The 22,042-nt window shown below is 41.8% G+C and overlaps 1 protein-coding gene and 1 non-coding gene across 2 annotated transcripts in view; one reads left to right on the top strand and one right to left on the bottom strand.

The window, feature by feature from the left end:
• STK24 (serine/threonine kinase 24) overlaps positions 1-21,780 on the bottom strand; it is a 162,061-nt gene extending 140,281 nt beyond the window's left edge. Inside the window, exon 1 of the mRNA XM_077158569.1 lies at positions 21,351-21,780. Within this exon, the coding sequence (XP_077014684.1) occupies positions 21,351-21,392 (42 nt within the window). The 5' untranslated portion in view covers positions 21,393-21,780. The remainder of the gene's footprint in view (positions 1-21,350) is intronic.
• LOC143681799 (U6 spliceosomal RNA) lies at positions 1,912-2,018 on the top strand. The gene has a single exon (XR_013174858.1). It is a non-coding gene; the product is annotated as a U6 spliceosomal RNA (small nuclear RNA).
• Positions 21,781-22,042: the final 262 nt, after the last annotated feature.

The following is a 22,042-nucleotide window of genomic DNA, read 5'->3' on the forward strand; positions in this document are numbered from 1 at the left end:
AACTCCTAGAAGAAAACCAGGGAAACATCTATGCAGTACTTTATGTTAGACAATGGTTTCATAAGCTTTACACACAAAGCACAAGCAACAAAAGAAAAAATAGATAAATGGAACGTCATCAAAATAAAAAACATTTGCACCTTAAAGGATTTTATCGTGAAATTAAAATGACACTCTACACAATGGAGGAAAATTAGCGACCATATATGACATAAGAGTTTAATATCCAGAATATATAAAGAAATTCTGCAACTCAACACAAAAAGACAAACAACCCAATTTAAAAATGGGGAGAAGACCTGCATTGACATCTCTGCAAAGATATACAAATGGTCAAAAAGCACGTGAAAAGGTGCTCAACATCATCAGCCAATTAGGGAAATACAAACCAAAAACACAATGAGATACCTTTTCACATCCACTAGAATGGCTACTATTAAAATAAACAAATAAATAATTACAAGTACTGGGGAGGATACAGAGATACAGGAACACTTATTCATTGCTGGTGGGAACATAAAATGTTACAGCTGCTGTGGAAGATAGTGTGGAGTTCCTCAGAAAGCTAAGGACAGAACTACCACATGAACAGGCAATACCACTACTAAGGATATAACCTAAAAGAATTGAAAGCAAGGACTTCAACAGATATTTGTATGCCAAGGCTCATAGTCACATTAGCCAAAAGATGGAAGCAACCCAACTGTTCACTAACAAAATGTGGTATATATACATACAACAGAGTATTATTCAGGCATAAAAATGAATGAAGTTCATCTGGACAGATCATTTAAACAACCCAAACACAGGGAGCCCAGAACGGGAGTGAAGGCTTATATTCCTGTATGGCTTAATGTATTTTGCCCAGATATATCCCAGAGTGTGTTAAGCAGATAATCAAAAAGTATGGCAAAATCCCTCAAGGGATGGGAGAAAAAAAACATGGAACTATTAAACTCTACCATCAGGGAAACCGCTAATACTGTCCAAACATTAGGGACTCCCAAGTCAAAAGGCCAAGCCCTTGGTCTTGAGGCTTGCTCTTGTGAAACTTATTTATGCAGCAGAGAAGTTCAGCCTACCTACAGTTATACTTAAGAGGGCTTTTTTGTTGCTCAGATGTGGCCTCTCTCTCTCTCTAAGCCCAACTCTGCAAGCGAAATTACTAACCTCCCCCCTACATGGGACACAACATCCAGGGTGAAAGTTTCCCTAGCAATGTGGGATATGACTCCCAGGATGAGCCTGGCCCTGGCACCGTGGGATGGACAATGCCTTCCTGACCAAAAGAGGGAAAACTAAGAAGTAAAACAGAGAGTAAAGTAGAGTCAAGAGGCTACTCTGAAGGATACTCTTATGCAAGCTTCAGCTAGTTATTGCTACTTATCATGGTTTGCCAAATTCCAATCAAAACCATTCCTGCCAACCCTAAAGAACACCTAGGGCTATATTGGAGATTCTACAAAGGTTTCAGGCACGATGATTACTTTCCAGAAACCTACGACTTCCAGATGGGTTCCCAAGACAGATGGGTCCTGAAACGCAGAGTGGCCAGCCTCACCAGAACATCAACTATCCAATCCACCATCCCATATCATTGACAGCCCTTTCCAACGTGAAAAAATTAAAATGGCCGTAGTCCAAATACTTCTAGAAATTGGAAGAAAGATCAAAGGAGAAGATGAGTTATAACTGAGAAGACAGGATTTAACAAATGAGTATGACTGCTGAATCATTATACTGGTATTTCTTTTAGTCTCCAGTGTCTTAGAGCAGTTAGAAGGAAAAACCTAAATTGTAGAACTGTAACCCATACCAAACTCTGAAATCTGTTCTATAACTAAATGTTGCAGTGTGCTTTAAAATGTATCACTTTTTTGTATACGTTATTTTTCACGATTAAAAAAAAAGGTGCTTGCTTCCGCAGCACATACACTAAAATTGGAACAATACAGAGAAAATGAGCATGGCCCCTGCACAAGGATGACACACAAATTCGTGAAGCATTCCATATTGAAAAAAAAGAAGTTCTGATATACACAGATGAACCCTGAAGACATTATACTGAGTAAAATAAGTCAGACACAAAAAAGGTCATATTACTACATGGTTTCACTTATATGAAAAAACTAGAACATGAAAATCCATAGAATAAAAATTAGAGTACATGTTACCAGGGACGGGGGGAAGGAGGGAGAATGGGAAATTAATGCACAGTGAGTGCAGGGTTCTGTTGGGAGAGATGGAAAAGTTCTGTATTCAGTGGTGGTGATGGGAGTACAACACTATGTGAATAATCCCACTGAACAGTATGCTTAGGAGTAGATGAGATGGGAAACGTTATGTATGTTCCCCCGATTAAAAAAGGGGAGAGATTCAAGAGACAATGACAATTAAATTCAATACATGATCCTAGACTGGATTAATAATGAGGGAGAAAACGCAAAAACGAACATTATTGGAACAACTGAAAAAACTGAAATATAGACTGCATGCTCTCTATCAATATTCAGTTTTTTGAACTTGATAACTGCATTTAATGTGGTTAAGTACCTACTTAGGTGAATACTGTTCTTAGGAAAAACATAGAAGTATTAAGTGTTGATGTAGCAGTATGTTTTCAACCTACTCTCAAATTTTTAGAAAACAGAAACAGACAGATATACAGAAAGAAAGAAAGAAAGAAAGAAGGAGAGAGAGAGAGAGAGAGAAAGGGAGGGAAGGAGGAAGACAAATTTGTCAAAGTTGGTAAATCTGGGCATCTGGATAGGGAATATGGTGGGGTTCTCTGTATCAATTTAAAATTGTTTTTTCCAACTGTTCGGTAAATTCAAAAGTATTTCAAAATCAAAAGTTTAAAGATACAAACACACTGACCTACCTACAATCAATCTATCTAGGTTTCCAATCTCTTGTTTTCTGTTCCTAAAGTGAATGAGAAATCAGCTAAAATGCCATCAAACTCACTTTTGGGTTGATCTGAATTATCCCATGCTTTAAGGAAAGACCATGTGGCTTGAAACTCTTACTTTCAAACATTAGATAGAGTTTAGCACGTTTATCATATTTCAAACAGTAAATCTTTCCAACACTTTTTCTTTTCCATTATTTCAGATGGGGAGAGTGGCAGGAAAAACACTAACCCAACTATGGTGGCTCTGCCAGTCACTCCAGTTAATCTATGAACAGATTCCATCTGCCTGGAATGCCTGTGACCCACCTACACCTTAAAGAAATGCCCAAACACATGGCTCAAATGTCACCTCATCTAAGGCTTCCTTTCTTAGACATTCCACTTTGCATCCCTCTATGGTTAATACTACCCCATACTCCATTTGCTTGCTTGAATGTCTGCCCAACCTTGGGCTGTGAGCGCATTTAGGACAGCAGGTGTATCTTATCCATCTTTCCCAGCCTTCGGCAGGGTGCATTAAATACAACGGACATTCAATAAATCTTTGTTGGCTGAAGACTGAGTATCATGTCTCATCAGGAGTATCAAAAGCACTTAAGTGCTGGCAGAAATTGGATTGCTTGAGGGGTCTCGGTTAAGAGGTTAGTGACATTTCTGATGGAGCTGCTAAGATAAGGGAGGAAAAAAAGGCAAATGGAATTCTCAAGCCCTCCCTTCCATTCTAAATGTAAGATAGTGAACAATCCTTTGCAATTAAGACAACCCCAGGGGTTGTCTCAACATTAGTTACCCCTGGGGAATAAAATTATACACTTTTCTATTACTTGATTTTTAAAAATAATTTGTCATGTATTACTTCTGTAATATTTTAAATACACTAGAGTTTATAAAAGCTGAAAAGTTTTAAGGACTCCTTACATTATCTGTTAATAAAAAAAGCACATGCGCCATGTGATATTAATATTCCCAACAACTGCCCACAGGAACTAGAATCAGGAGACCCAGTGTACCAACCAAGGTCAGGTGTAAGACAGGCCTACAGTAGGTCAGCAAGGTGAGGTCAGGTACACGGGAAACCCAGGGCTGCCAAAGTCAAGTGCACAGACAGAGGAGAGGGAGAGGGGCACCAAGGGAGTGACGGCCCATACCTGGCGTGAGATCTTGTTCCACCTGACCCAGCTAATAAAGGACACGAAAAGGAAAATTTTAGAGTTTCTTTTGTTTTATTCTGTTTTTTTAAAGGAAGCTCTACTTCAAGCAGAAAGTACTTCGATTCTCAGGGCATATACTTAAGATTTTTAACTTACCGGCTTCTAAATAACTACAGAGGCGGATGACCAAAACGAACTCTGCAGAAATGCACTGTTAGAATCTTGGCTAACTGCCAAGCATCACTAAGTTCTCAGGTGTAACTCAGACACCTGCACCTGGAGAACCCAGAGGGCTGCTGCCTGCCCAATGGCAGCTGACCAGCAGCCACCCAGGCTCTGCCACGTTGTGAGAAACTACATTTGGTCTAGTCAGAAACCAAAGAGTCCTACAAGGAATAAAAGGTATATATAGAAAATATCTCAGTAGAACCGAAATGACATGTTTTTAAAATATCCTCATTATTCCCATTAGCCCCCAAGGAGCCCATACTTCCAAAGGACGCTCAGCGCCTGCTGCTCTTTACAGAACAGAACTTACTTTAAATGGGCCATTTCACTTTAATTATGAAAATTACCTCTGGCTAAAACAGTAATGAAACAGAAATTCTGATTTAACCTGCCAAGTTATATAAATTGTCATCTCCAGACCCTCAAGTTATATAAAACATTAAGCCTCTCATAGGTTAAAATAAGTAACTAAAACTAAACCACCTAAATAAAAATTCAAAATTTCTTCCCCATTTAAAAGTGCCATCTTAGGATGTTTAAAGTTGTACAAAAATTAAATAAGACTATTTTAATAATGGGATACCCAAAATACCCTCCCCCAACACTGTTTTCATTTTTCCTTATTAATCTCCATATCAGGGTCCCTGCATGCACCTGTTATATAACCCAGCTGCCATTACAGCTGACGATAATCATGAATTCTGCTTTCTCCACACAGTTACATTCTGCCATTTCCATCAACCTCCTGTCATTTACAACTGGCATCACAACATGCCAGGGATCTCAGAGAGCACACAATTCCCTATTATTGGTTCATCAAGTTTAAAACTAACTTCCAAAAGAAAATGCCTAGGTGGATTTTTTTTTTTATAAAAACTTCCTACATGTATTAGCCCCTCATTCTTATATAAATGTTTATCACCCTCAGGGTGAGACCCTTTCCTAGCATACACTCGCTCAGTGCTGTGCTGGGCTGCTATGCTCATTTATTAAGGCTCCTTTCAGGACATCCCTCTCCTGACCATGGGGAACTGCGCATCACACGGCTAGGCTTCGCCGGCAGGGTGCGCGGGACACGCAGCCGGGCTCAGGCCCCACCCCATCACGCCAGGGATGGGCCAGGATCAGGGACACCACCTAAGCCAGGCCCGTCAGTCAGCACCCTCCTGAGAAAGTGCACTAGCGCTCCTGAAAAGGGGAGCTCTTTTCCCCTTCAGGATGACATAAAGGGAGCCAACAGCTTCAGGCAGCCACCTGTATCGCCTGCTGGGTTGGCCTGCGGGACACAGCAGGCAGGAAGGGCTGCGAAGTCCAGTCCTGGCCGCACCTGCGAGGCCCTGGATTGGCTGTGCTGGAAGCCCAGAGCCATCCTGGCCCTCCCATTTGTGTGAGGAAATAAATCCCCCCTTTTTCCTTTTTTTTCTCTAACTATTTGGGTTGCTACTCTCTCTTACCCACAAGTGGAAACCCCCTAACGCAATGAGTATTTATAACAAGTATGAGTACTCAACCCCCGCTGGGGTCCTGCCATCTCCTCTGGGCCACCAAACCAGGCAAAGAAGCAACCACAGCAACCCCAGAAGGAGGTTAAAACAAACCGCGTTCAGCTTAAGTTGATCTGCAGAATGTAACGCCATAAAAACTGAGGTATCTAAACAACAATTTGCTTGCTAAATTTTGCTTGCTAAATTTTGCCATCCAGTGCCCTGGAAGGTTATTTTGTGAGCCACTTTACAGCAGTGATAGCCATTACACCATACATTAAGGAGATTTAGGGTCAAAATGAAGTGTATATACTGAGTACTTAAGAGTTCTGGCATTTGACTTATCTAAAAAAAAAAATGGTTTAAAAAGAAACTCCTCTCATCTAAGAAACCACAAGCTGCTTCTGACTGACCAATAACCAGCTCACAAACTGTCCCCACCGATAACAGATTAGCCCTCCTCAGCGCCGCCCCTGCCTCTGACCCCCATTCATCCACCCTAGGGACACAACATGTGCAGCTGCCATGAGAGCACCTGTGGAAAAAACATGACACTGGAGACAGCAGAGCTCAGAAGAAAACACTGAAAAGCACGTACAGCCAGGGTGAGTACCTCTCTAAAGCAGGCGTGACTCCAAGGTCTGAAATGCTGCTCTTCCTCTTTCAATCCTCCCTCCATCAACATACCCACCCAATTCCATAGTGTTACTGCCACTGATGACCTAATTAATAAACCACACTCAGTCCAGACCCCGAACTCTTCCCTCAAGCTCCAGACCCAGCCATGCTACCACCTGTTTGTTTCTGCCACCTACAATCCAAGCAACCGAAAAAGAATTCCTTATCTACATCGTTTCTTCATCTTCCATCTTCTAGGCCAGTTGGTGGCTGCACAGTTCACCCTCCTACACCCAACCAAGCCCGAGTCCGCAGGCCATCCTAGGACTCTCCTCCCCTCCACTGTCATCTTCTCTGGACCAGTCCAGGCTCCCCACAGCTCCTTCTCGAATCACTCCCGCTCCTTCCCACCCAAACTGACACCTGCAGTCCCGGATCAGCTCTTACCTTGGCAACAGTGACAGGCTCCTAATTATGGACAAAATTCCTCCCAATCCAGCGTAACCACAAAACTGTTAAAACCCCAAATTGGTCTCACACTGCCTCTTAAAACCTTCCCAGGAGGAGTGCGAGGGTAGTCAGGCGGTAGAATACTCGCCACCCAGGTTCGATTTCCGGCCCATGTACTTCCCAAAGCAAACAAAACAAACGAAAACTCAACAAATGGTGCTGCAATAATGGGATACTCACACGGAAAAAGAACGAAATGTGACCCCGCCACACAGCGTACCTCCCCCCCAAAAAACCCCCGGGAACTGAACATCACTTAACAAGCCCCAACTACTCAGCATGCTCCCTTAGGATGTGGACCCCAACTACCTCTTCCACTTCATGTCACTTGTTCTCCCCCTCCCTATCCCTTGAAGTCCCAGCAAAATTGAATTATCTCATGCTATTAAAAACTCTCTGCTTGTGAATATTATAATGTGTGGAATCCCTCTGGGCCTTTAAAAGATATTCTTCTTCTAGAACAGAGCTCAGGCATCATGTCCTTTTATTAATCTTCCAAAACTGCTACCTCTCCATATTTAATTACTCCCTTCTCTGTGGCTTAAACTTCTGTAACTGCATTTATCCCACTGAACTGTTTACATATGTGCCTCTGCTACTACAGGATAAGCTCCTTGAAGACAAGGTTTATCATTTAATCTCCTTTACAACACATGGCAAGTCCTATTCTTCACCCGTACACATCATCTCCTACGTAATGCCATAAATGTTTCAATAACTTGAAAAAATTAGAGAACTGTCTAGATCAACACACATTCTTTCTTTCCAAAATTAAGAAGCCCTATTTGTATGAACTGGCAGGATGCTTTCCCAGCACCTAGCTAAAATTACTTTCAAAACAAAGAGCAGGATTTACTTGGGAACTACTAAAGTCTACTGTAGGGAATGCAGCAAAAAGAGCATTACACTAGCGCCTAATGGAATGCTGAAGGCAGTAAAGGACGGAGGAGGACTGGAAGTAATGCCCAGGACAATACAAAAGACCAGTGGGAACTACTCAGAAAATCTGCAAGGGACCAGAACCGCACCAAGAAAAATAATGAAAATTCTTCCTTCTCCTCCAGTTCTCTCTTATACCAATTAACTTCATGCCTTTAGACCTAGAAACCCAAGAACTCTTAAGATTTGAGTTCAATTAGTCTTTGAGTTAAGAAGCTTTTCTAGCCAGCCCTAACAGCTTATATCATTTATAAATGTATTTAAGAAAATATGATGGACTTCTAACCAATAAACTTACAAATGAAATCTGGAGTGCATTTGGGAACTACATATATTTTAAACTTTTTTTTCTCCATTTCTAAAGTTTGTTTCTTGTTGCATCAAATTGTAACATAATGACCATGAGAATAAAATTACAATCAAAATACTAATACATCCTTGACTAATTTGTCTGTCTTATACTCAGGTAAATGGCCACATAGTCTACACTTGTAGTTTTTCAGCTTAAAATAGCAAAGTCCTACAAACAAGTCTTACAAAACTTCCTCTTTTTCTTTATTTATACTTTTATCAAACAAGTTTCCATTTCTGTATTTACTCTCATCAGAGTTAAACAAACCACTAAAGACAATCAGCATACAAGAAAGAAAAACTTGAAAATTCAAATACAGAATAAAAGCAAGTAGGTTCTAGCAAAATTCAGTAATACTTAATTCTCTTACTAAGATCTTAACTTTCCCCTTAAGTTCTTCTATTCATCACAAAAAGATGGGGAAAATGGTAGAAGGGTAGTAGTAAAGGTCTATATCCCTTTTCCAAAATTTCAAAACCCAAAAATCTTTGAAAACCAAAAGTTTTTCCTAACTCCTCTGGAAGCAAAATCTAAACTCATCTGAAACCACTTGGCATGAAAATGATTTCATGGAAAATCTTGGCAGCAGAACCTGAAATGCTATGGGGCTACTCCAGTCTTGGGTCAGAACACGTGCATCTCGCTGGGAAGCCCTGGAGATGCTCTGTGACGGGATGGAGCCCGCCCGGCCCGCCTTCTCATGCTCAGGTATGTATTATTTCCATGACTATTGCCAGTCACTCAACATGTATACACCTGCGAAAGAGTGTGAAAGCGTGGACTGGGCCTTACTTAATGTGGATGTTCATTCAGGGTGGTAGTATTAAGTCACAATATCTGCACTTATCAATTCCCAATCAAGAAATGTACAATTCGGCCTGGTGGAATTCCTGCTGTCTTTCTTTGCCAGTCATGAGCCAAGCTGCCCAGAAAGGACTGGTTTGTTGTTCTGGGTTAATACTGTACCTCCCATGCACACACCCTGCCTATCCCAGTCCACATGCAGGGAGAACAAGGAGCCCAGTGAATTTGTAATACCACTGAGCAATGTCATGTATCAATGCAAGCAAAGCAATTAACAACATAAAACTCATTAAATAATACAGTGCTTCAATAACACCACTGGGGGGCAAGGGGCAATGATAAGTGATTTTTCCTTCTCTAAAGGCAAACAAAAGCACCAAGGTTATTCTAACAAGCAAACCCAAACAAGAATGTATTTCTGGCTAGAACTCTTTTTCCCTAAAGAAGAAACATGCCTTATACTGAAGGAAGGAGTTAAATCAGTTATGGTCCAACAACCCAAAGAAGGCATTAAAACAACCATATGAAAATGTGGAAATGTGGGACAATATTTATGATACAATTCTGAATGGAAAATTGAATATAAAAAGAGCACCCACATTATGACCACAAAGATATATAAGTACATAGAAAACTGGAAAGTAAATAAAAATAGAAAAGAGCTATATTCAAATAGTGGGATTATACATGCTTCTGCTTTATAAATAAATTACACTGGGACAGGGTGAGGGTGTTTTTTCCCAGGAAAAAAAAAAGCTTCTTCACCAAACTTCCACCACCAATTTCGCATTATTTTTTAATCGAATATGTGGACAACAAGGACAGAGTGGAAAACTGGACTCAAATTGCAGCAGATAAGCAACTGCACGCACTTTCGCTGGTTTCAGAAGGCTACATCATCACAAATCCCCCAGCAGAAACGAACAGAATTATCACTACACTGACGTAAAAGAGACGAAAGAAGGAAAGAATCATTTTCATGGAATTTCAGAAACGGCAGGATTCCAATGCTACAGCTAGCATATTAAGAACAGCCAATGCAACACACTGGTAATTTTACCTTCTTAAAAATCTTTAAAATGTTTTATAAGGTCAAAGTCCTAATCATAAGTAACTTTTCACTCCAACTATTTTTCAGGATATTGAGGATAAACTTTTTCATTTTGGAAATACAAGAGGAAAAATTATTTCTGACTGGGAGGTGCTACAGACACAGCTTCTTTCTGGCTATCTACTGATAAAGTCAGATTACAATTAAGAGAAAATAAAATAACACAAAATACACAAACACACACATACATATATATAAACATACATATATATTTGGGATTGGAAGGACTGGCAAAGCCTGATCCCAAGAAACAATAAATTCCACACCAATAATAATAATAAAACAGCAAGGAAGAATCAGGTTTTTCACTGAGGACACTGCTTTTCAACTTAAAAATTGTTGTAACTATGTATGTAATCACTTTTTACAATGCCTCTGCCTCATGCCTATGGAAAAGAAATTCCATCTTACATTTTTAAAGGCCATACCCTCAGGCTGCTTGCACTCACTGCCCCAGGTCAGTTTTGTTGCACATGCATTGAGCCTTCCTACACTATTTGGCTTACACACTCAAACAGATCCCCACCCACTTCAGAGATAAATACAAGCAGTCTTTGTTACCAGGCCAGGAAAGCAAGCAGTTTCACTTCACATAAGCTCTTTTTCCTTGATGATGACAATGTAAGGAAGGCGTTTTGCGTGATACAGTGTTTTTAGAAAAGATTACCAATTCTTCATTCACAAAGGAAAGAAAAGAGAATGGTGCAAATAGAATATCTTTCCTATCAGTCAATCCACTAACTCTGCTGAATATACTCTTTACCTTTGTATTTTAAAAAGCCATATAAAACAATTTTTCCAACTCCTCATGTACTGAACCGTGACAAACATCAGAAAATGCAACATACTAAAAAAAGAAAGGCCAAAAAAATTTTTTTAAATAAGTAAAACTCAAGAAAATCTGGTAGAATCAAAGTTTAGCCAATCCTAAATATAAACCCCCAATCCAAAGTATACCTTAGTAAAAGATGGCATTTATTTTAAAATTTTTAAAAAGACTAATACAGAAGTACAGGCCATTTCTGAATTTAAAATAAAATAAACTGTCTACACAAAGCATAAAACCTCTTGACATGCCGAACGTTAAAAAATCTACCGGTATGGTATATATGTATAGAATATCCTCAATTAAGTGTTAAACGTGAAAAGAAAAGAAAAAAATCAATTTGCCATAGAGCCCATTAACTTCATAACTGGGAAAAAAAATCTAACATTAGGCACTCATTATTTATTCATCTCCCCCCAATGCTCATTGGGAGCCTATGTCCCTACCACTTTGGGAGAGGGAAGAAAAAAAAAAAAAACCTGAGCAAAGGATACAAAAACCTTCCCTGAAAAAGCTTAAAGTCCACTTAAGACAATTAAAAAAAAAAATCATATGAATACTAACAGCATACAAAGAGGTGCTCAGCAAAGGAATCTCAAGGTTTTATGTCTGGAGCCAAGGGCTTGAAAGCTGAGGATATGGATCTGCTAGAGAAGCCAAGGGAATTCCCCCCACAATGCAAGGGCAGCCGACAGGCTTGCGAGGAATGATGGGGAAATGGGCTGACAAACAGGAGATGGGGCTGAAAAGGAGCGTAACAGGAAGCTGGGCATTAACAAAAGGCCCTGAATCTTAAGCTAGAGTTTATATTTGATCGGGAAAGCCACCACAGGTTCTTAAACAGGGCGTGACGTTAAGAGACGTAGGTTACCCCGGCAGCCCTGTGGAGGCAAACATTTTTGTTCCAGTTCAGGGTTTTCCAGAAGAACCACAGAATGCTAGTTCTGAGAGATACATTCCTTAAATATATACTATCTAAAATGGTAAAAAACTTCACTAAATTAGTGAATTAGCTAAAACAGTAAAAATTCTATTCAATTAAAATTGTTTCATTTCCCAAACACCTTACACCAGTGGTTCCGAAGCTGGTTTTCTCAAATACAAGCTATGTCGCAAGCATTTGATTTTCAATTGAACTGCCTTTCAAATGGGCAATACCGTAACGTGTTCCATACAGTGGGTACCAGTAGGGATTTAAGGGTTATTTACAGGGGCAGCAGCATCACGTGGGAACTTGTGAGACTTGCAAACTCTCAATCCACCCTAGAACGACAGAATCAGAAACTGAGAGTGGGGCCAAGAGCCTGCATTTCATCAAGTCCTCCAGGTGACACCGATATACTAAAGCTCGAGAACCCTAGTGTTAAGCCTATAGGGTACTTTTTTCAGTGAATACTTCTCAACACGATCTGACTAATACTAAGCAAAAGTCAGTTAAAGGTTCCAGTCCTACCCTGAGGAACCATCCAAGGGCCCAGCAGAGAGAATGGAGGTAAAGGCAAGAATGGGGAGACATCTCAAAGTTCAAATAACCACCGACCATAGCCACAATCCCTAAATTCTCAGAAGCTGATTAAAAATAACACTGGAGGGCGGGCCGCGGTGGCTCAGCGGGCAAAGTGCTTGCCTGCCGTGCCGGAGGACCCCGGTTCGATTCCCGGCCCCAGCCCATGTAAAAACCAAACAAACAAACAAAATATAATAAAAACAAGAAAATGTTTAAAAATGTTTCCCTTCCTTCCTTAAAAAAAAAAAAAAAAAAAAAAAAATAACACTGGACATAGGGACTGTACAAAACAAACAGTGAACCCCAATATAAACTAAGGACTATAGTTAATACTGTACTTATAATAATGTTTTATTAGTAGTAACAAAGTTGCAACATTTATGCAAAGTTAATAACAGAGAAGCTGGGGGAGGGGATAATATATGGAAACTGTATTTTCTGCATTTTTCTGTAAACCTACAACTTCTCTATTAAAAAGAAAATGGAAAAGAAAAGGAAAAAAAAATACAAGAGCTTCCTCCAAAGGGTGAAAAAAAATCCTGAAAATAAAAGTACTGCAAATACCATCAATTAATATCTTGTTTCTCGGCCAGTCTCATGGAAGTTATCACCTACGCACAACTTGATCTTTAGGGAAGCTGCATGGGGGGAAGGGGGACGCAGGAGGGGGTGCTGGTGGCAGCTGGTGAAGGAATCTGAAATGCATGGCAGAAGGTGGCATTCTGATGTAAGGTAGGAAAAGAACACAAACTGGCACCAGAAGTCAAGGCACTCTCTAATCCCAGTTATGCTATTTTCTAGCTGAGGGGCGATGGTGAAGTTTAATAATCACTCTAACCTCAATGTTACCTTCTATAAAACTGGTTTAACAGGCCTTACCTCAGAGGTGGGTGACCATTAAGATTAAACAAGGGCATACAAAACCTACCAGAGTGTTTAGTCCTCAAAAGGAACTCAATAAAATTAGTTTCCTTCCTACAAACGCTTCCCATTAAAGACAACAAATTTTAAAGATGTTGATTTTCTAAACCGACATAAATACAGAAACACTATAAGCACAGTTTATTTTTTCCATCTAACTACTGAGGGTAATACAATGAAAAAAAAAAAGAAAAAAAAAAGGAACCCTGCCTACTAGTAGAAACTGCTGAAGAAATGAGTAATTCCTTGTACCTATACATCTCTTTCTTTTAAAATTAGCTCTTACAAATGTTTGATACAGTGAAATGGCATCAAACACATTAACAGAAATGTTCAAACAATACGTTTCTTCAACAGGCGTACAGACGGCAGGTTAACAACTTTGAATTAACCATACTGGACTTTTTTTTTTAACTACATAAAATATTTGTTCCCTGAGTTCTGGATTATTTTTCATTTTCACTCAATTGTTTGTCACTGTAAATTTCTACCAAACAAAGTATTTTCTTCTTAAGTAGGTAATCACGCTAAGGCAATTCCCAAAAGAGCAATGTTCCCTCTTGAGAGATGCACCCTGCATGTTATTCATTCATTAAGCAAATCTGTCTTAATTCCTGAGTCCACACCCCCATGGAATGCACAGTGAAGTGTGCAATCCTCTAACACGCTGCAAATGTGGATGTGCTGTGCCCTAACCTGCCCTTCACAGGCAGTTCATGCAACATTGACTCCGCATCTGTAGCCACCCCTGTGCCAACCTCTGTGGAGCACACAATGCCTCCCAAGAGGTATACACTCAATGCTAGATGCTGGGCCCCCAAAACATCAACTGACTGAAGCAAATATTTCTCCAATGAGACACCGTGGGGATCCCTGAAACTGTTATGTGCCCAAAGGACCCTAGGACCAGAAAATTAGAGGAGAATTGAGAAAAGCAGTTCTCAGTTCAAGTTACTTGGCAGAGGTCATCGACTAGGAGAGATACAGAAATAAAAGCATATATTTATACTTCCATCTACAAAGGAAAAATAAATGGCAAAATCACATGATGGAGCAAACAGTGGCTCAGGAGTCTTTCTCCACCCTCTGAGAAGGTGCAATTCTGTGACCTTGGAATTCACTTCACTTCTCTCGACCTCTAGTCATTCATCTACAAATTGAAAGAAAGGGACTTTGAGGTAGAAGAACACACTGAGAATAGGCATCTACTTTGTCCATCTTCCAATCCCACTAAAACCATAATAAAGGGTTTTTCTTAAAAAGCTAAACCTCTTTGTACTGGGAGGAGACAGAAGACAACAAAGAAATTTCAGAAGCAAGAAAGCAGGCGGTAGTAAAAAGATCAGGGGAGGAGAACACGAATCCTAACCCAGAGGTGGAGAAAACGTTCACCACACTGACTCCCCCAAACTCAGCAACTGGTAGCTCGGAATTGGAAGGCCTAAAACCAAGAGGTGAAAAAAAGTCAACTCAAGAGTGGTTTAGATAACCCACACCCCTCCCGCACTCTCCTGACTGCCATGCAACTGCCCGAGACGTCCCCTAATCAAGGAAACCAAAAGTATATTCACTGAAAAGGAAAAGCATAGGACTTCTGGCCCAGATGACAGCAGACACAGTTGAGGACACAGAAGCACACTTAAAAAAATAATAATAATAGGGAAATAAAGCTATGCAATGTACTACAACACCTTCCAGTCCCATTCCTTCATTCAGCCCTCAGGTGGACATTACTCTTCAAGCAGAAGGGACAAGGCACCTCTGGGTAATCTGACCATCCCAAGACGTGCACCAGGTGTGGATAATGACCAGTCCAGACTGCAGCAGGTCAAAGTCTCAAGGAAAGGCTTCTCTTCAGGATGATGAAATTGATAAAAAGCTAAAAGAAAGCTACAGCAGTAATTCAGCTGTGCTGTCAAGTAGGAATAGATGACAGTGAAAGTGATAGCTAAAAAGGCCCATTTAATAGCTCAACAACTTTCCAACCAGCTTTCTAGTCTCTCACTCTACAAACTGAGCAGACATTCATGGGTGGCCTCCGACACGTAGGGAGGACGTGTATTTCCCAGCCAACTAGGGAAATACAGAAAGCAGGGCATCCCACCCAGGGGAGCAGCAGAGGGGCTCCCAGGGGTGGAGGTAAAGGAAGGCCAGGGGATGTCAGTAGTGTGCCAAGTGTGGAAGATGGGATAGAGCAGGTCCAGAGGCTCAAGAAAAGTCTTCTGGATGGTGAAATTGACAGAATGTCTGCTAATTCTGAACTTCCTAGGAGAAAGATTAAACAACTGGTAAAGAGTATCGGGCTGAACGAGTTATAAGCATATTACCAAGAAAAAAAAGCTTTCAAAAAAATATTTTAAAAGTAATCATAGTTTACTAAGGGTTCCACATGAAGACTGTTTACAATCACATTAACCTATCCACAAAATATTGATCTACCTGAAGTTGTGATATGGGGGTGGGGGGATCGGGGATATGCAAGTGAGTAAATGAGACGAGGAAAATAGAACTGAATCTTCATCTTCAAAGTCCAAACTCTACGGCAAATATCTGAAACTAGAAAAAACAAGTAGCAATTTTTTAACGTTCTTTATAAAAATAAAAAGGAACAACAAATATCAAGCAGGAAAGATCAAAGGGTTGCCTTTGGGGAATAAGAAAATGAAGAACAGCAGGAAGTACCGCTGTCTTTCGAAACAAACCTTAGAGACCTGACTCTTTCAACAATACACACACAATTTTTTAAAAATAAAAACTAAACAAAAATCCTAAATATTCAAAATAAAATGAAGGGTTTGGACTTATAACTGTCCCTCCAATTTCAGGGCCTAAAATTCTTCAAAACAAAAAAACAGGAAGGGACTTCACCAGAAGATAAAACACCAGCTACCCTGCTACATATTTGTTAAGCTTTAACTAAAACTCGAAATGTTCCCACAATTTATTCAGAGACCAGTGGGGCACTGAACAGAAAATGTTACTTTTGCTGACCAAGAACACTCAAGGAAACATAATCTGAAGGTCTCTAGAGTCAACAATGTTGTTCACTTGGTATTCACATAAAGCACCTTTGTAACAATTTGGAATTGTTTTATATTTTGTAGCAAGTAAAGGTATATCTTGTTTTTGCCAGCTAATCTAAACCTTGGAAACTGGGAGCAATTTAGGATAAAGACACTCCATATTTAACCCCATAAACCTGATATTGTAATAGCCATGTTTTTTCCCCAAAACATTTGACACTAAGATTTTTAATAAATTCCACTGCAAAAGCATGAATTATGGGAAATGACTACCATAAACTGGTCCAATAACAGTGCTTGATTCTAAGCAGCAACAGAGGGCTCACAGAGCCCAACTTCTACTTCCTGCACTTTTGCCACAAGATTCCATTAATGATAATAATTCTGAGCTAAAGCATACAAAAAGCCACAGAAGAGTTGGTTGGGAGTGGTCCATTTCCTGCAGGTACAGGGTTTCCAAATAGGGAACTCTGAATCACTGGGAAAAATCACCCAAAAGAGCTAAGCAGCATGTTTCTCAAAAGATCATGAGATTCCCAGACTTTGCCTTTACAATGTAACTGTAAAAAGAAGTGATTATCAACAGACTCATCTCTTCTGTAACTCTTCACACTACATCTTATACCAAGGTCCTTGAAAAATACTGTTGAACTAAAAAAACAGTTATAAACCTGTGTCAAGTAAATAAATTCACCTCCATCCATTAGAACAGGAGCACAAAAATTATGTAAAGGAGGTAGAAAACAAAGATGATGGCTGCCACATGTCAATACTATTTCATACAGAGACACTGTGCTACATGAGCAGCTTAGAAAAATCTAATCTAACCAATTCCTACATCAAGGTGACTTGGTTCTGTGTGAATTATTATCAAAATCTGGGATTAGAACCAAAATGTCCTAGATGCCTCAAAAAAAAAAAAAAAGATAAAAGAAAATGTGGCTAGTTGGTTTTCAATTTTTAACTTAAAAAAAAATCTATTGAGCCCCCTCCCCTAAAGAAAAGCACTTTCAAGCAAAACGAATTCTTTTTAACTTTATTGGGTTACAGCAATTAAAGAGAAGAGGAACATGAATTATTAATATAGGTATTAGCAGAAACAACAAAAACTGACATGGGTAAGTAACAGCCACAGAAAAGTGTGTCTTTATTTTTCTTATTACTCTTCAGCATAAAAAGGAAGAGGGATGGAAGAGTGGAAAAAAGACTATAAAATGCTCATTCAGAGTTCAAATTACCAAGGTTTAAATCGACCCTCCTAAAAAGTCCACCCTGGCAATTTGCTGACATCTGAACCTCTAACCAGGCAAACCACTCATCCCCTTCTGTAAAAAACATTTACAAACCAAAATCTAATTCATTTTTAAATCACAACTTACGCAAACTAGAAACTGACTGGTGCTCCTGCGTCCAACTGAAGCTTGCTTTTCTTTTCATCTGAAATAAACTGAGTGAAACAACTAATGCTCAATGAAAAAGTGCAGGACAGGGAGAACATATATTCACAAATCAGCCTAATTTCTTTGTGCTTATTCATAAGTACTATCTTCAGTTCATGATTTCTTTTCTCCCCCCTCTGCTAATATAAAACTGGGGAGTGGGAGAAGAAAAAAAAAAAGGAAAAACCACCCTAGCAATCTTCATGAAACATATATTAAAAATGACAGCTCATTCAGAGTTAGAATTCTCAACCCCTCACCTAGGACACTTGATACACTGGTGTTCAATACAGTTACTGACTGAATAAATCTCAATGTCTTGTTCTTACTGTCTTCAACAAATCCAACTTGGAATGGTATAAACTTTAACATTTGCAAAAGTAATAATACAGCAACAATACAACATGGAGAATAGGAGTCTTGTCTGGAAGGCAGGAAAGACCTGGTTTCGAATCACCAAACCAGCCACATTGGTGGGTTCAGTTCCATCTCTGTTGGTTTCTACATCTATAAAATAGCAAAAATAATACCTATGTCTCAAAGGGTACCAGTAAGAATTCAAGGGCATAAAAATGATTTGCAAGAACCTGAAAACTGGTGTTTATACTAAAATATTTATTTAAGCATCTTTGCCTGGGCCACCTCCATTCACAATTCTGTCTTTCTAAAAACTTTAAGCCAGCATCCTTTTATTAGCCCTGGTCAAGAGAAGACAGAGATAAAAAGGGAATGATAGGAGACATGGCAGGGCACAAACAGGTCATGCACCTCTCTCTTCCTGTTTTATCCTGTACAACACAACGAGGTGTGTGCCTTTAATTTAACCCTCAACAACTCTTAGGGAAGGCTCCCTGAGCTGTAGCAGCTCCTAATTCAAAATTGCAAACAAACGCGCCTGTTCTTTATCTTTTGGGGGATAAGTGTGAATAGAGGAAATTTTCTATCCCAAATGGCACACTCAAAAACAGTTATACTAAGATTTATAGAGGTATTTAAGTACAGAAATGACTGTGACATAAAGCCATTTTCTAAAACTGTAACTGCTGAAAACCTGGTCAGCTTTCTTGCTAAGAAAAATTTATAAGCTCTTTCACTGAGAAAGCAAAGTAAAAAAGTTCCCTTGTAATACCACCTAGGAAATACACTTTATTTTGGAGGCAAGGTGATTAAAGGAAATCTACTGTCTTTTCCCAAGATTTTCAAATTTTGGCCCACTCCCTTAAAAAAAAAAAAAAAGAGGGCAAAACAGACAAACAAACCACTGAGACCAGATACCAAAGAGTGACCATCTGATACAGACTTCTTAGTGCAGGTCACTGGAGCTTTAAATACCTTTTCACACCGACTCACTTTCCACAAAGGTGAATTCTAAGTGAGGCATTTGTGCTAGATTACAAACTGATTAACACAATATAAAAGTCAGTCTAGAGGAAATATTCATAAAATGTATTTTTTAAAGCATTACAGGAGGTCCTTCTTGTTTTACTGGTAAGAAACTTTTTTCTCACCAACTTCATTCTGTCTCCAAATAAAAACCAAGCAGAGCTTTATGTTCAAAATCCCATCTGATAACATTAGGAATGCTTTCAATGCCATATCCTACTCCACCCCACCCTCAATGAGTATTTATATACATTTATATCATCCTTACCCCATTCCCAGAGGAAAAAAAGGTCCTTCTTAGTCAAGGCCAAACCAGTTTCCAGCAGCTCCCCTTGCCTGAGTCCTGCTTCAAAAATCCCTGAATCTCATGGTAGTAGTTATATGACTAAATATATATATACATATATATTTGCGAAAACTTATTGAACAATACACTTATAATGGGTGACTTTTATTGCATGTAAATTCTACTTAAATAAAACTGCTAAAATTAAAAAAAAAATCCCATCTGATTTTTACAAAGCAAAAATAAGCACAGCATTACGTTTTAAATACAATAAAAGAACTTTAAATGAGATTCAAGGACAGACTTTCTTCAAGCATCTTCCTAGTCACAGGCTTAAAACAAAACATTAACTGTTACTCCTTTTAAAAAAAAAAAAAAGTCGGTCTAAAATTACAGCCGCCACTAAAGTAGTAACTTTGAGTTCCTATTTTTCTAGAATTGAAACCTCAACGATGAAACCCAGTCTTTTTTGTTTTGTTTTGTTTAATGTTTTAAAAAAAAAGTCTCTTTGGGGAGGGGGGGAAGATGCCTGGCTCATAATAGAAGAGGTCTGTCTACACTGGGCTTTTCAACCCGCAAGGAGAAGAGAAGAGAAAATTACTCCACTGATATCTACATGATAATAATCCACTTGGATACTTCTGGTTATTCTTAAAGCTCTTATGTTCACTTGCTTGAGAGAGCAAAACTTTAGACATATCCTAACTGATTTTAATCCTAATAGTTTTGCTACCACCATTTGTGCATTTACAAAAATTACAAGTTAGCGAAGGAGAGTGGTTTTCTTTTTTCCAAAAGGCTAACAGTGAAAAACTTTAATGAATTAGTACAGATTTGAAACTCAATCCCCCCAATAAAAGTCAGTGGTAGGCCATGATGCCACAAAGTACCCACGGAGACACTTCTTGGGAAACAACTACTCTAAGCCCAGTAAAGCCTTAAAGGAAAAGTCCGGTATCCCGGCATCAGGTAGGAAAAGCCTGGATTGGGTCGCCCGAGTGCACGCTGTACCGTTTCTTCTTCCTGGAGGTTTACCAGCTCGCACTCTTCCCTCAGAACAAAACGCTCGGAACAAATCTACTAGAGGTGGAACTAGCAGTTACACCTTCCTCGACACCCGCCCTCGCTCCTTCCACCCGGGCTGGGCCGCCGCGGGCCAGGACCAGTCCGCGCGCGCTCTCGGCTCGCCTCCCAGTTCTTAAGTTTACCTCCCGCCCTCCAGAGAAGGCAGAAGACCCAGAAGAGAGGGGGAGGCGGGCGGGCGGGGGTCGGGAGCCTTGAGGGGCCCTTCCGCCCCAGGCCCGCATACAGGGCCCAGGGACTAAGCTGGGGCCTCCCAGGGCATTTCTTGGCATCGGCTCTCCCTGGGGATGCGGCCGACGCCTGCCCGGAGCTCAGGAAGGTGATGGGGGGAGAGGGAAACCGGGAAGGCGACCCAAGGCCGGTTCCGCCACATTCTTCCCTAACAACCGCGACTCCGGCCGGCGAAGGCCGCCTCCACCGTGGACCCCCGGCCAGACCCAGGCCGCGGTCCCTACGGCCCTTCCCCCCACGCCAAGAGGCAGGCTGCGGCGAGGGGCAAGGGCGCCCGGGATGGGAGGGGAGGACCCCGCCTGGCGCCCAGTCCCAGCCGCCCGAGCGGGCCGGGGCGCGTGTGCGCTCCGAGGGCTCTTTCCCCAGCCCCGGGCCGCGCGCGCGGAGCAGCGGGGAACACAGCGAGGGAGGCTCCGGCGCGCGACCCCGGAAGGGTGAGCGTGGGGGGGGGGGGGGGGGCTGTGTTTACACCGCCAAGTTGCCCGCTTCCGCCCGAGCCCCCGCATCCCGCCCCTCCCGCTGCCCGGGGCTCGTACCTACCTGCATACCGGGCAGGCCCGACTGCACTGGGGAGTGAGCCATGGCGGTCAGGACGGTCACTTCCTGGGACGGGACGGCAGGGCCGAAGCGGTCGGTGCGGGCGACCAGGCCCGCTGCCCGCACGCAGACCTCGAGCGACGGAGGCTACCGGGGAAGCCCGAGTCCAGCTTCGTCGGGGCCGGCCGGATCCCGAGCCCACCCTCTGCCCCGGCAGATCCCGGTCCGAGCGGCGGGGCTCAGCGGCGGGCGGCGGGCAGCGTCTCCATGCACGGTGCCGGGGAGGGGCTGCGCGGAGGCGCGTGGGGCGCGGAGCGTCGCCGCGAGTTGCAGCTGCTGCTTGGCTGGAGCCGGGGCGGCCTCGGCCCGCTTGCGCTGGCGGCCTGGGAGCGGGAGTCCGGGAGCACAACCCGCCGAGCCCGCCAGCCCCGAGTGCGCCCCGCCCGGCTGCAGCTGCGCGGCCCGCCCCGGCCCGGCCCCCGCGCCCGCCCCCGAGGCCCGGCCTGGGACCCCGCCCCGCGTTTCCGGGAGGGGGAGGAGGCTCGGCGGCCGCCCGGGCGCCTTAGTCCGCAGCCGCGAGAGTCGCCGCCTACCGGGGTCGGGTGCTGCCCGGGCCCAGCCGATTGGCTGGAGGTGGGCCGGCGGCCCGAACCTTTCCGAGGGCTCTTCCCCCGCCACTACCCCTTCCTAGTCGG

Source organism: Tamandua tetradactyla, chromosome 4, assembly GCF_023851605.1.
Source record: "Tamandua tetradactyla isolate mTamTet1 chromosome 4, mTamTet1.pri, whole genome shotgun sequence".
Taxonomy (NCBI): Eukaryota; Metazoa; Chordata; class Mammalia; order Pilosa; family Myrmecophagidae; genus Tamandua; species Tamandua tetradactyla.